The following is a 14,120-nucleotide window of genomic DNA, read 5'->3' on the forward strand; positions in this document are numbered from 1 at the left end:
CGCCATAGGGTTCCTTATTTGACACTTGTGTCTATAATTAGAGAGTATGCTGGGAGGATTAAGAGCAAGGTGAAGATGAAACATAAAATAAAAAATATCTATTGTCCTTCAAGTAAAAAAATAAGACAGTAACTTGCAAATTCAGTACAATGTATCTATATCCTACAAATATTATTGCTCTATTAATGAATTAACTCTACGCAAACTTAAAACTCAAAGTATGAAGTCAAGTGTATGCATGTGCATGTGCATGTACATCATTGTTATTTATGTAGATGTGGACACAAGTCCTTGGTGAGATATTGCACTATTCTCATTACCCGCTTGTAGACGTTGATGTCCACTGCAGTCACTCTTTGATTCCCCTGAAAGTCCCTCCAATCACTGTTGCAGCACATAAATTAAAATGATTATAGTGGTTTTAGATTCACAGACTCATGATTAAAAAGAGAATGAGTATGTTATGCTTGACACAGCTGATTGACAGTCAACTTTCTGGCAAAAAAAGGAGGCACCATGTAATCAGAATTAAACAAACTTGTGGAGTCACTTGGAAGCCACAGCAGATTTCTGTTGATTTGGCTTCCAGTGCGGCAGTAGCAAGTTTCCTGAAGAATGACGATGCCTCTTAGATTATTCCTTCTTCTTCAAATTCCTTGGTTCTAGTTTTCTTTGTGCCTTTGCTGCCTAGTTTTCATTGTGAAAAGACTCCGGACTGGATTCCCCATCATCACTGAGCACCTCAGAGTTGATGAATGTCCCAGCGAGGGACGCACCCAGGACCTGCTTGACGGGCGCCATCTCTGAAAGAATGATGTTATCATGGTTGCTCACTAGTGTGGCTTTGTCCATGATCTCCTTGCTATGCTTGGACACTACAGCATCCAGGAAGTCGTACTTGTGCGACCACATACCGCTTTCAAACAGGTACTTTGTCAGGTAAGAAAAGGCCACATTTGCTAAGAAGGATGCCAGCATGGACATAGTCTTGAACGGGAACCTCTGCTGGACAAAGTGTTCCACTTCCCCAGTGATGTGGTGGATCCTCTCTTGGGTCACCCAACTGGGGTAGTAGATGAAGGGAGGGAGTTTGAGGTATGGCTCCCCTCCACCAATGCGCAGCAAAAGACCAAAGATATAGCCAGCCACAGAGCCATAGGTATTGGTGCCTTTGACGAATAACACACTGAGAAGTTGGGGAAAGATGATGACGTAGACCAAGTCGGAGCTCAGGTACCACAAGCCATATACGGATCCTGTTAACAACGCCATAGCAGTGGCAAGAGCTCCAAATACAAAGATGGTGAAGCGCATCACCCAAACAATCTCATTATCGGAGGCCTGAAGCAGAGAAGACAGAGAGTGAAGAGGAAAACACAAAATGTGAGATTGAGAATTTAGGGTCAAATTAAAGCAAGGCAACAGATAGGAATGTTGAATATTGTCTGAGGGTTTGGGGTCTGGTTTTGTATATTCAGCATTCACCTGACACATTTGTAAACCACTGGAATGGAACTAGAATTGATTCATCGATTATTTGACTGATGCTTGCAACCTCCGGCTTTAACTGTGCAGATGCGTGTTGGTGTTACTGTTGGCACTCTTACCGACTGCCGAAAGGCAAGTTGATAGATGTTCCTGGCAAACATGGAGCTGGCTGAGAGAATAGATGAGTCTGCTGATGACATGACCGCAGCAGACACCGCCCCCAGACCAAAGAAGGACACGTAGGGTGGGCAGAGGTGCTGAAGCACTATGGGAAGGATCATGTCTGATTGATCCTTATCCTTTGGAGGGAGGGCTCCGTAAGTAGTCTGGTTCCAGTCTTGAAGAAGATATTGGAAACAGTCAAAAATGCATTGCAACAATGTGAAAAGAAAGAAATCAAAGTGTATTTTTGGATCTGATCACTAATACCAGGATTATCTTTATGCCAAATTAAAAAACCATTTACTTGAATTTTTAAACTGGATAAAAAAAAACAATAACTTTTTTGAGATCATAACACAACATGAATTAATTAAAGTTGAGCAGGCTGTATTTGACACACGTTCTTATGTTGAGATTAAAAAAATGATGTTTCTGGCCAACTTGTGTGGAATTTTAAGTGGACCAATTACAGCATTACAATTTTTGTACTGATCCGGTAGCTTTTCAGGAAAAAGGCTTGACTTTGAGACCTCCTGCTCTTTGTGGATACGCTTTTGTTGCAGTGAAAAAGCGCTTCACATGTCTGAAATACAGCAGGGATTATCAATGTAATGCTGTGAAGGGAAAAAGCCACAGTCGTAAGAGGAATGACAAAAAATAATGGATACTTTTTGAAAAAATGACATGTAATGTCATACATTATGGTTAATACACTGGTTTGTGCTTATTGGATCATTGGTCCTTATATGAAATATGAGACAGTATTGTAAAACACATTATGAAATTGAATTGCATTTTAATTGTAAATGTTATTAATGATGATTTCATTAATAATGATTCATGTGTGCAGGCAGCCATTGATTCTAATGAGACACTTTGAGCTGATGAACTACAAGAGTTTGAATGGATGTAGGCTTATCATTTATTAGGGAGGGAGGAAACACTTAATACTTATAATTTTGTGGATTAAAAATTTAATATTTAACAAGAGACTACGGCCATGCTAGCGGCTCTGTGAGGTGCACAGTGCTGCTTTGAGTTACATGCAGGGACAGGGACAGTGCTAACATGCTGATGTTAAACTGGCGCAGCATAATGTTGACCGTGTCGCCGTCATAGATTAGTGTGTTGGCATGCTAACATTTGCTAACAGACCATTTCAAAGATAAACACACAAACATTCCAAAGCAGTCCTAGTTTATTTCCTGTTGCAGTGTATGTGAATGACATCAGCTGACAGGAAGTTACCAAAGACCCAGGCCGTTGCCTAGCAATGGAATTCTGTTGAAAAGGTCTATAGGGAATGGAATCAGTGACGTTTGAAGGGACTACTGCAGGAGAATAATTGGTTTGCTGTAGGCACTTCCACTTTTATGGCAACCCATTGGAATGTTCTTGAACGCCATAGCCGCCCCTTCCCCACTGTGTATCAGCAGTGGGTTTGGTGTAGTTAGCACCTAAAGTTAAAACTACCTCTGAATGATAAAGTATGAGCCTTTGGTTGATTAAAGTGAGTGAGGAAACATTTGTACTCATCAGAGAGAGGAACGTGGTTTGTTGTACTCACTACATGTGGATACAATATAACCAAGACAAACTTAATCATTTGTGGCTCCAAGAGAAAACAAAATAATGTTGAACATGTATCAAAATAAACAATTGAGTTACTGAGAGAGTGAAGTCCACAAAATTCCTGGGGGTACATTATATGACTTTTTAAACTTTAAGGTTCATATTGATGGACTGACGAAACAATTGACCAAATTATTCTTATTTTTGAAGTTGAGGCTTTTTCTTCTATTTAAAGCACTTTGAACTTTTTTTTTTTTAGAATAAAGTTATATTTGATTAAACGTCCAACGCCATGTTCCCACTGACCCTCGTATCCACAGCTACGGTCGAAAGATTGCTGAATGTAATATTTTTCCTCAATACCTGTACAATGTATAATGTTGTTTAATTACAGACTCAGTTTCCACTTTACTCTCCCTTACATACACATAAGACAGGGAAAAGCAGCTTATTAAGGGTAAAAATGTAAACTTAAACGGACAAGCTGTAGTGTGGTCTGCAGAGCTGCATGACATCATAAAAATGTGTTTGTCATCGTGTGTGTTTAAAACCTAAAAACAGCAGTCACTACTAAAATATTTTAAAGCTTGAATACTCTGGGTTTTCTAAATTGGTTACTCTGAAATCCTTTTAAATTGTACTTTTATTTTCACTTATCATATGTCTGTATTTATTGTAGCTTACCTATTTAGCCAATTTTGAGACTCATTTAGTATCATTAAGGATCATCTAGTAGTTAAGGTTAGGGTAATTAGTTCTTAGGCTCTTTTGTAGGTTGTAAATTTTACTGAAGAATACAGGCATCTTTTTTTCTTTTTCTTGTTTCTAGAGGAAAAGTGAGGGGATCATCAAACTCATTAGGATCCACTGTGTGATAACCACTAATATCTCTCAAAAACCAGCAGGTCTAACTTCATCGTGAAGGAGTACGTCCATCCTGACCTTAAACCCTCTGACATCCTTCTATCGTTCTCAAATTTTTTCATTCTTTCCATCCTCCAGTGGTATACAATCTGTGTGTTTCTCGTCCTGCCCTGAATGTTCACAAGCAGTGGTTAATTACAGCTGGTTAAATACATGAAACAGCTTCACACAGAAGAACAGATTAATTAGCTCCTCTTCAGATGTAATATTCACTAAATGGGCACGCTCTGACAACTTTCTCCTCTGCCCGTCGTGACAGGATCCATCTGATGTTGTTTACCCTCCAGATACTGTATGCATCTGCATTTACAACGATGCTGCTAGGGTGCAAACAACCCAGGAAGGCGTCGTGCTTCCTTTGATCACAATTTTCTGTTTGAATATAGGATCAGATTCCTGGATGTTTCGACTGTCTTGTGATCTTTCATTAACCGCTTTATCAATGTGTGTGTGTCTGTGTGTACGCACACCATTCATGGATCAGTGTCTGATTGATTTATGCTCAAATGTGATATAACAGCTGCAATCCAGACGTAACTGTGTGTTGAGAATAGAAATACTGGATGACTGGGTAATTTGTAGTCATCTAATCCAGGGGTAAATAACATGCAATTGTAGCTATTTGATCAATGCAGAATCAATACTTAGTTTGCTTTTATTTACAACCTGAGGACAATAATCTAAATTTACTGTATGTGTATACTATCTTACGCAATGAAGCTTTAACAAGCATTGTAATGAAACAAAGCAAATATGTATTAGTATATAAAACAAAGTACAAAAAAGTAAATCTGATACTAGTATTATAACTTTTTAAGACAAACAGAAATTAGTGGCCTGTATTCAATTCAATTCAATTCGATTTTATTTATAGTGCCAAATCATAACAAAAGTTATCTCGGGACACTTTATAGACTAGGTATAGACCACACTCTATGACTTATTTAGGATTTAGATAGACCCAACAATTCCCCCGTAGAGTACGGTGGCAACTAAAACCTTCACTATAACAGGCAGGAACGTCAGACAGACACAGCTCTTTGGAGGACGGCCATCTGTCTGCATCAGTATTAAGTCCTTTCTTTTCACAGCTACACAGCTTCTATGCATTGCTGTTTCAGGTGCATGCTATCTGCCAGCTGTTAGAATAAATACATATATAAAGAGCCAAACTGTTTTTAAATCAGCTTCCACAAACAGATATTTAGGTCTGGGGCCCCCTAAATAGCTTTAAGCCTGTGTGTTTATATTTACCAGTGGAGGCCCCTATAGCTCCTATGAGAACAGAGGGGACGGCCATGACCAAGCAGCCAAAGGCGGCAAGGAAGGAAAGGACCTGGGCGTAGGTAGCTGAAGAGGCAGAAAGAACCCGTTGAAAATAGACCTGCCAGGGAATCCCCCCCAACATCTAGAAACAGAAACACCACAGTAAATACAAACATCAGACCAATGTATAACAGCCAGATAGACCACTGCCAGCACAGCTCTGAAACTGTTGGTACGTCAAATGTGACAAATCTGTTCTGCAACTGTAAATAATACACATGTACTCATAAACCTCAAAAGTCCTGTGACTTAACTACACCACTTCACTTAAACCCAAGGCCTGTAACACTATCAAAATGGGTATATAGTTCACTTAACAGTAATATCTACTGTCTCATGATGAATCTTTTGATAAGAAAAGGCTTACCAGCAAACAGAAGTTGTCCGCCCAGAGCCATTTGTCCTCAGGCTCAATCTTCCCCAGCCAGGGTGACTGGTAGATTACTTCCTTGGCTGAAACACTGATGTCTGACACGGCAGGATTGGACAGGGCAAAAGGCACGCTGATCCACTGACAAAGAGGAGGGTATCACAATGCAGATATTATTATTGTTGTTCTGTGATTTGACTGTTTTCTACTTATTGTTTAACAAAGTTTGATACCATTTTAGCAGGCACACTGTGGACTAGTGTCTTATGATATAAATGAGAAAATATGAATGTTTCGGCCAATGTGAGACATCTCTGAGATGAAGAATATGATGCTTTGAGAGCCGATGAGAGACAGGAGTTGGTCCATCTCAGCTTCAGGTGGGCAGTTCAGAAGATGTGGGAATTGCTTTTGGATAAAATGTCTCATTTGAAGGTGTTAATGCACTTTAATCAGCATTTTGATCAGATTCCGCATGTAGATATTGATGTCTTTTAGACACCTAAACAATTTGAATAAAATATTAACGAATGACAGTTAAGTTGAGAAAATGGACCTCATGTCATGAGGTCCATTTTCCACATTGTTTGTGACAATGTCCATTGAGTGTTGACACTGAAATGAAAGGAGTTGCATATGTAAGTTACAAAATAATGATCAACGTGTACGGACTTTACTACAAGAGGAGCTGGTAGTTGGGTAGAAATTTTTTTTAATAAACTCCAGGTTTGCTAACTACATTTTTGGTGCTTATTTTTATGAGTAGGGACTCTTATCATGCTACTGCAGATGTGTGGTGCTATTTTGAGCAGTATTAGGGGATAAAAAAAATGCAGTTTTGGATGCATTCATTGTTTCGCGCCGAGCTAATCAGTGTTACCCCTTCGGGGTGGGACTTTTCTATACATGGTCGATGAAATCAATGAATAAAACTGTCTTGATGGCTTATTCGATGTATTTGCAGGCCAAGAAAGACAATGGGGTCTATTTTTTCCAGCCTTACACGTTAATGTTTTGAGCTGAATACAAAAACAGTACAGGGGTAATAGGTTTGGTCTTCAGTCTATGTTGGTAAAAAAGAAACAAACTTATAATCCTACTGAAGTCTTTCCTGTGGTGGAATTCCTGCTAGTCACTGCTAGAGTCCCTGGCTGGATAAATGTGAAACTCACCAAGCCCAAAAAGATACAGAAGAGCTGGACGACATCTGTGTATGCAACAGAGTAAAGTCCTCCAACAAGTGTGTAAAAGATGGCTATCAAGGCTGAGATCACCACCGACATGTTGATGTTTATGTCCACGATCACACTCAGGGTGGCACCTGCGGGACAAAACATCGTTCAGTTCATGAGATTAGACAAAGCGTATTTTTTAACATTTTTTATCATTCAAGTTATCCTGTCCAATAATCACCCACCGAGGGCAGATAAAATGGCTGCGGACCAGAAGATTTCCCCCATGAGTGCGGGGATAAAGAGCAGGCCGCCCATCCTTTTTCCATACAGCTGCTGGAAGGGATCCAGCATGGTGACGTATCCACGTGAACGCATGGGCTTGGCGAAGAAAAGGCCACCTGAGTGACATCAAGGTAAGAAACTATTGTAAGAAGTGCATTGACGTGTATTTTATGCTCCCTGAATCAATTAAATTTAATCTAGCATTCTTGGTGTTCATATGTATGATTTACAGTGTTTCTTAGAGGTACAGTGATTTGCTACACTACGTATTCTACATAACTGCTCAAGTACCATACTTAAGTAATAATCAAAATAACAGAGACAGGTATAGGAAATAGGTTTGAATTAATTAAACCAATGCAATAAATCTCATTAGGTATGTAATTATTGTGTGGTATTAGTGTTATGTACAGATTGAATGGTCTACACTGTATAGTCACACAACAATGATGCAGTGTGACAAAGAATAGATCACATATCTTCCTGTAATACTGTAAAATTAATGGTTATCTTGAAAGTAGAAAAATCACATTTAAAATACTAAATGACTAAATAAATTTGTAGTGCCCTTTTTTTTATCATTTACACTATATACATATGCTTTATTACAGTATATTTAATGGTGTATACAAAGGCACCGGGTCTTACCTACTACCAGACTGAGAGCGTAACCAAAGGGTGCCTGTGCCCAAGCCAGGCCGTAGTCTGGCAGGTAGACATACTCTGCAGTCCCATTGATGTAGCCCCCACCTACCCAAGTGGCTGAAACAAAAGAAGACACTAGTTTGGTCCATGTCATGTTGCACAAGTTGATTCTGATAACAAGAACCCTACAAGTCATGGTTGTCTATTGTGGATGGGAAAGGGATTCACTAAACCCTGGCAAGCAGTTGTGATTATAATGTTACAAAGATCCAACTGAAACTCCTTGGTGCTGGGAAAACAGGACTGGATTTGGAAGTCATTAAACAATGACACTGGGCTTCCTTCGTGGATGATAGTTTGGACTTTCAGCACATATATTTAAAACTTTTTGGTTATTACTTGTCGCATCTTTAGGTGCTAAAAAAGCCAATGGATGTAATGCTGAAAAGTGTTGTAGTAGCCTACAGTAAATCATATTTGTGGCAGCAGTACTGTCCGTGCGTAAAATGCCGAGTTGGTGGAATTCATTGCATTTTTCTGACCTCATATGATACCCAGCTGTGACAGCAAGCTCACACGGGTCATGTTGGACACCTACCAACAAACAAAAATTCAAAGTCTCCCTGTAGTCAATCAACTTACCGGTCATTGTGAATCCACCGACGAACAAACCGATGTCCCTTCCCCCGACCATGATGCTCTCGCTCCGGTCTCCGCTCTCGCCAACACCTGAATTCTTGTTCTTCCACGCGGCCCAGATCCCCACAGCCAGAATTAAGAGGTAGAAGATCACGATAGCCACGAGACCCTCGGCGTGGATGGCCATCTTCCTTTCGTCCGCTTCCTCCCGCCGAGATCAAGTGGTGTTGCGCGCGGTGGACTGGAATCTCATGGAGAGAACTTTCAATCAAAGAAAAAAGAAAAAAGGAAGAATTCCTATGGACTATGTTTGACTTTGATCTGAAATACATATTTTTCAGATGCCACGCTATTTAAAAAAATCAGATTAAGAGCAAAGACAGATTGTAATTATGTGCTTCCACGCGCATTACACGGAGATGACTAAACCAATATGACAAGGCGCTATTAACTTAATGATCACCTTTAAAACATCATGACAATTTATTTGATGCAACCAAATTCTTAAAAGCTGCAAGATTGTGTTTGTACCTGAGTTGGGACCACATATATTCAAAACAGACACTCAGTGCTTTCCAGTTCCAGTCCAAATCAAATTAAATTTCACGTTTTTACGCACCAACCAACTTCGCGCTTACTGCAAATGTCCAGGTGTGTCCCATCTAAAATAAAAATCCCCTGCCCACCAAGTCATCGCCGAATTGAAGCGGACGTGTTTTCCAGTCCTCAAAGATGGATTTTTCCTACAAATTACAATTGCAATTAATTACAATTAAAGAAAACAACACCTGGAGACTTTATAACGCGCAATTCAGTGAGAAAACGCCCGTATTGTTGAGTTTCATTTTGTTAGTGTAGCCTCCAGTCAATGTCAAAGAATATGTCTCTGCATACAATACATGCAACCAACAATACGCAAAACTGCTTGTACATTCTTGCTTGTTGGTCATATATTTTACCCAACACAATAAAATACTTTTCCAACGGACACAAATAGCAAAGGAAGACGCACTCCACCATGTGTGATCAAACCAGAAAAATTCCAAAACTAGAAAAAATATTATTGTTGTTCAGCTTTTAATACAGTAGCAGCCCTCAGACTTTTGAACAGCCTCCCCATCAGCATCCGTGCAGCACTGTCTCTTATTGTGTTTAAGTCCCTTTTAAAGAACCACCTTTTATCCTTGCCTTCGGTTAGTGTCCCCTTTAAGTGCCAGCGTTTAGTGTTGTTACCTTAGTTACCTTTTTAAATTTTCTCTCTTTTGCATTTCAACCCTCTTGTCATTCCTATGTCTACTGTACTTTCTTGTGAAGCACTTTGGTGCGGCTCAGCCTTTTGTAAATGTCCTATATAAATAAAATTTGACTTAGAATACAGTGAAATATGTTGCTGTGCTAGTTTTCACTCGCAACGTCTGGTACGTTTCAATGTATGTTAAAAAGTGTTCATGCTGTTCTCTAGAAAAAGATGTTGGTCCGACTTGGCTTTGTTTCGTGCGTAAAACCCTATTAATGCTTGACAAACACGATACATCAAAAAACCCGCACCGTTAACCAGAGGAGACCCAAGAAAGAGATACATAAGGGGTTTGTGCAGAAGGATGTGCTGCATCTCTAGAATCAAACCTGTGCGTTTCAGCTCCCCTTTGCGCTGACACCATAGTTCCAGAAGGCCTCTATTGCATTATTGATCTCTCTTTAAATCATCTGTCACTGTGGTCAAATGCAGTTACAGTCAGCCAAAACATATTTACAAAAGAAAAGAAGATTAGAAACTGACATTATCTTACCTTTCCTTTGGAGAAACAGGTCTAAATAGATTACAGGAGCAGCGCCTCCGAAAGAAAGATGACACAAGTGTCAAAGATGATTTTGTTGGAAAACTGTTAAGGTAACCACAAAGTAATCCTCTTGGACGACCAAACACAATTCTCTTTGTATTTTTAAGTCACCACTGCTCGTCAGAGAGGCAGAGAGAGAGAGAGAGAGAGAGAGAGAGAGAGAGAGAGAGAGAGAGAGAGAGAGAGAGAGAGAGAGAGAGAGAGAGAGAGAGAGAGAGAGACAGACAGAGAACGAGAGAGAGAGAGGGGGGGGAGGGGGGTAGAGAGGGTGGAGGTGGGTGGAGAGGAATGGGAGTGGCGGGTTTATTGGGTGCTGTCAGGGTGAGTAGATGGTGGATGAATGGCTTCCAGGGCAGGACGAAAATAGCACCTAATAGAGAGTGACGCACAACCTGCTCGGGAAAGCTTTCCAATATCATAATATCATATTGGCAATGGATGAAACTTTTACTCTGCCAGGTTACACCTCGGGCCTGATTTACGATTTTGGGTCCGCGATTGCAGCATCGCGTTTATTCTGCAAAACGCTGGCGGTATAGCGGGAGCCTAATGAAACTCTCTCATTTCATCAGCCACTTTACGCATGCAGCTCTGGCGCCTTTTCATTCCAGAACATCACTCCCCTCACAAGCCTTTGCATTTAAAGATCGAAAACCTCCTCATTTTGTCACGTTTCATGCATCATGTATAGCGTTTTAAAAAAAACAAACACACTATATTATTTATTCTATTATATTACGATGACTAAAATAATCGAAGAAGTAACTCGTCTTGCACTACAGATGTCTCCTTGGATCATTCGGAACGCTGTCCATGGTGCTGAAATGTGAAAAGTAAGTAGGCCTACTGACAACATACATTTATCCCTTTTTTATTTAGTAAATTCTCTTGATCCAGCATTCAGACTATGATAAGTGAATCTGTGGTTCTACTCAATTCAGAGTTTACTTTGTGGCCTAATTAGAATGTGTCTTTTTCTGTTGTGTAAGGCCTTTTCCGTCTCTTATGACTTCACCTTTAATAATTACTGTGATGTGAGGGTTCACTTTCATAACCAATCACAACAAGACTTTTTTCCTTTAATGAATTCCAAACCAAATAAAATTAATTATTTTGGGCTTTTCAGGTGATATAAATGAGCTCTGAATAAGTGACTTGCTTGAATTGTGACATGTCTTCTAATTGAGTGTGTATGTGGCTGACAGGCTGCCTGACAGAGGGCAGCTCTAATTGGAAGGTTTTCTAACAAACAAGCCTGAAAACACATCCACAGTGTTACAGCACAGGTAGTTATAAAGTAAGCAGCTCGGAAAGTCACAAATAACTTCATATTCAGAATCCAAATTATATTTTATATATTACCACATGACTTGAAGGCTCCATACTTGAGTAATTCATACAAAGGGACGATATCCAGACTATAGTCTGTATGGACCAAGTGATGCAGTCCAAAACAGTAAACGTTCTCACCGTTCTCACCGTTCTCACCGAAGACTTTAGGCTTCCCTCTCAAAAGAACTTTGTTGCCACCCAGTGGATTTCTTATGCTTTACAAAACATATTCCCAATTTTGCTAAAAAGGTACAGGTGGATCTATTACTGTTAAGGATGTTCCAGTTAAGTATCCCAGTAACCCAGCAAGTATTGGAGAAGCTACTTACTAAGCAGAGTGTTTAAAACCACCACTTACTTCACAATGGAAGAAGTTGAACTACAGCAAAGCTCCCAGGGAGAAATCTAGTTTGGTTAACTAAAGCTATACTCAGAAAAAGTACCTCTCTCATCTGGTTCAAGCACCTGACCTGGGGGGACAGGGCCGTCTCCATTGCTCCCCTCCCTAGTAAGTTTTATTCCTTTTTTCTTTGGTTTTATGTGAAATGCCTTTGAGTGTCTTTTAAAGCCTTATATAAATAGTATTAGAATTATTCGTTCAAACTACCAGTTACTACTACGAGAGTCACATGCCAGCAAAAATGCCACTGCAGTGTTTTAAACAAAATGCGACATTTTGTAAATGTTGGTAATATACATTTTAGACACTTTTTAAAGCATTTTTGTACGCTCTATTTGCCAACTGCTGCTTACTAACTTTATGTCTCTGTTTATATTCTGATTTGATCTATTATTTTGATTCGGTAAGTTAGGTTATTTCATTGTACTAAGTATGACAATAAAGACGATTCTGATTCTTCGGAATCTGATTTATTGCAAAAGATGGTCAATTGCTCACAGGTCATACATAAACCAAATCAAACTAGAGTCCATCTTGTGTTGGGCTCATACCAGCCGCAATGTCAAATCTTCCTGCGGATTTGCTTGGACCACACCCATCTTTGAACTTGGCCATAATGGTCTCAACCACACACACACACACACACACACACACACACACACACACACACACACACACACACACACACACACACACACACACACACACACACACACACACACACACACACACACACACACACACACACACACACACACACACACACACACACACACACACACACACACACACACACACACACACACACACACACACACACACACACACACACACACACACACACACCCAAAAGGTGAAAACAATAACAGCTTTGCCGTTGCGACTGGTAATAAAAGAACACAATAATAACAGGAAAGTGCAATAAATGGTTGGTTTTGTATACAATATCCATCAGACACCTGCCTTCAGTCCAGCCAGGTAACTTCTAAAACAGTAGGCAGCACCTTCTCTGGATTTGTTAATATATACTGAAGAAGTTGACACTGTCCCAGTGTGAGCGCTAAGCAACGGTCGCCCTTTTGCACATGACTCCTCACAAAGATGAAAGGACAAGTGTGTGGTGGTGGCTGCCTGATGAATGCATAGCCTGGGCAAGTTCTTTTCTTAGACCAAAATTGTTTTTGGTTTCCAACAGAAAGTAGCAAAATGTAATTTAACTATTTGAATCATAATGTAACTATGAATATAGATGAACTACCAGTAAGCTACTGCAAAATATATAAACTATGTAGTTCACTAGTTCCAACACTGAACCCAGGTCAATTCATTTGATTAATTACAGCTGTGTTTTTCTAACTTTGTCAAAATATCTGCTTTGAAAAAAACTTATGAAAATAATAGTTGAAAAAATTGTATAAAGTACTCATCTATGTTAAAATCATTGGAAAAATGTATATTTTTTAATTTCTTTGGCATGAAATATTAAATACTGAGATAAAACATCAAACATTTCCTTCAAAAGAACTTATTACATCTGAATTCGCTTTAAAATCTCAACTAGAAAGGAGGCTACAGCAAGGAAGTGACAAAACAAAAGCTCATCAATTACCATGGTGTGATACAGCATACAATGAGCACACTGTGTTTATGTAGTCTCTTTCTTCTGTGGCTATTTGCTGTGAAATATCGCCACCTTCTGGTCCTTCTGGTTCTTCAGGTACATAGACAGGTCTGAGGTCTCAGTTCTCTCTCACATGTTAAAGTTAAAGTTAAAGGAAAGCCTGAACTTTTCTCAACTTGTAATATCCTTTCAAAATCAGATTTTTGCTAACATACTGGTCTTTAAACTTATTTTATGGGTTAAGATATTAAATATAAGTTGGAGAAGTTGACTGCTTTGGTGTATGCATCGTTTTTGTTCATAACAGCCCCCATGGTTCTGCAGTTGTTGTGTTGCCCCAGTC

The 14,120-nt window shown here is 39.5% G+C and overlaps 1 protein-coding gene across 1 annotated transcript; it reads right to left on the reverse strand.

Moving 5' to 3' along the window:
- Positions 1-687: 687 nt before the first annotated feature.
- Positions 688-8,770, reverse strand: LOC310952680 (high-affinity choline transporter 1; the record flags this gene model as incomplete). Its single annotated transcript, XM_083921351.1, has 8 exons — positions 688-1,341; positions 1,608-1,825; positions 5,401-5,554; positions 5,840-5,983; positions 7,015-7,163; positions 7,260-7,415; positions 7,948-8,061; positions 8,587-8,770. 8 exons carry the CDS (start codon positions 8,768-8,770, stop codon positions 688-690), a joined length of 1,773 nt encoding a protein of 590 aa, XP_083777477.1.
- Positions 8,771-14,120: the final 5,350 nt, after the last annotated feature.

Source organism: Echiichthys vipera (assembly GCF_963691815.1).
Source record: "Echiichthys vipera genome assembly, chromosome: 10".
Taxonomy (NCBI): domain Eukaryota; kingdom Metazoa; phylum Chordata; class Actinopteri; order Perciformes; family Trachinidae; genus Echiichthys; species Echiichthys vipera.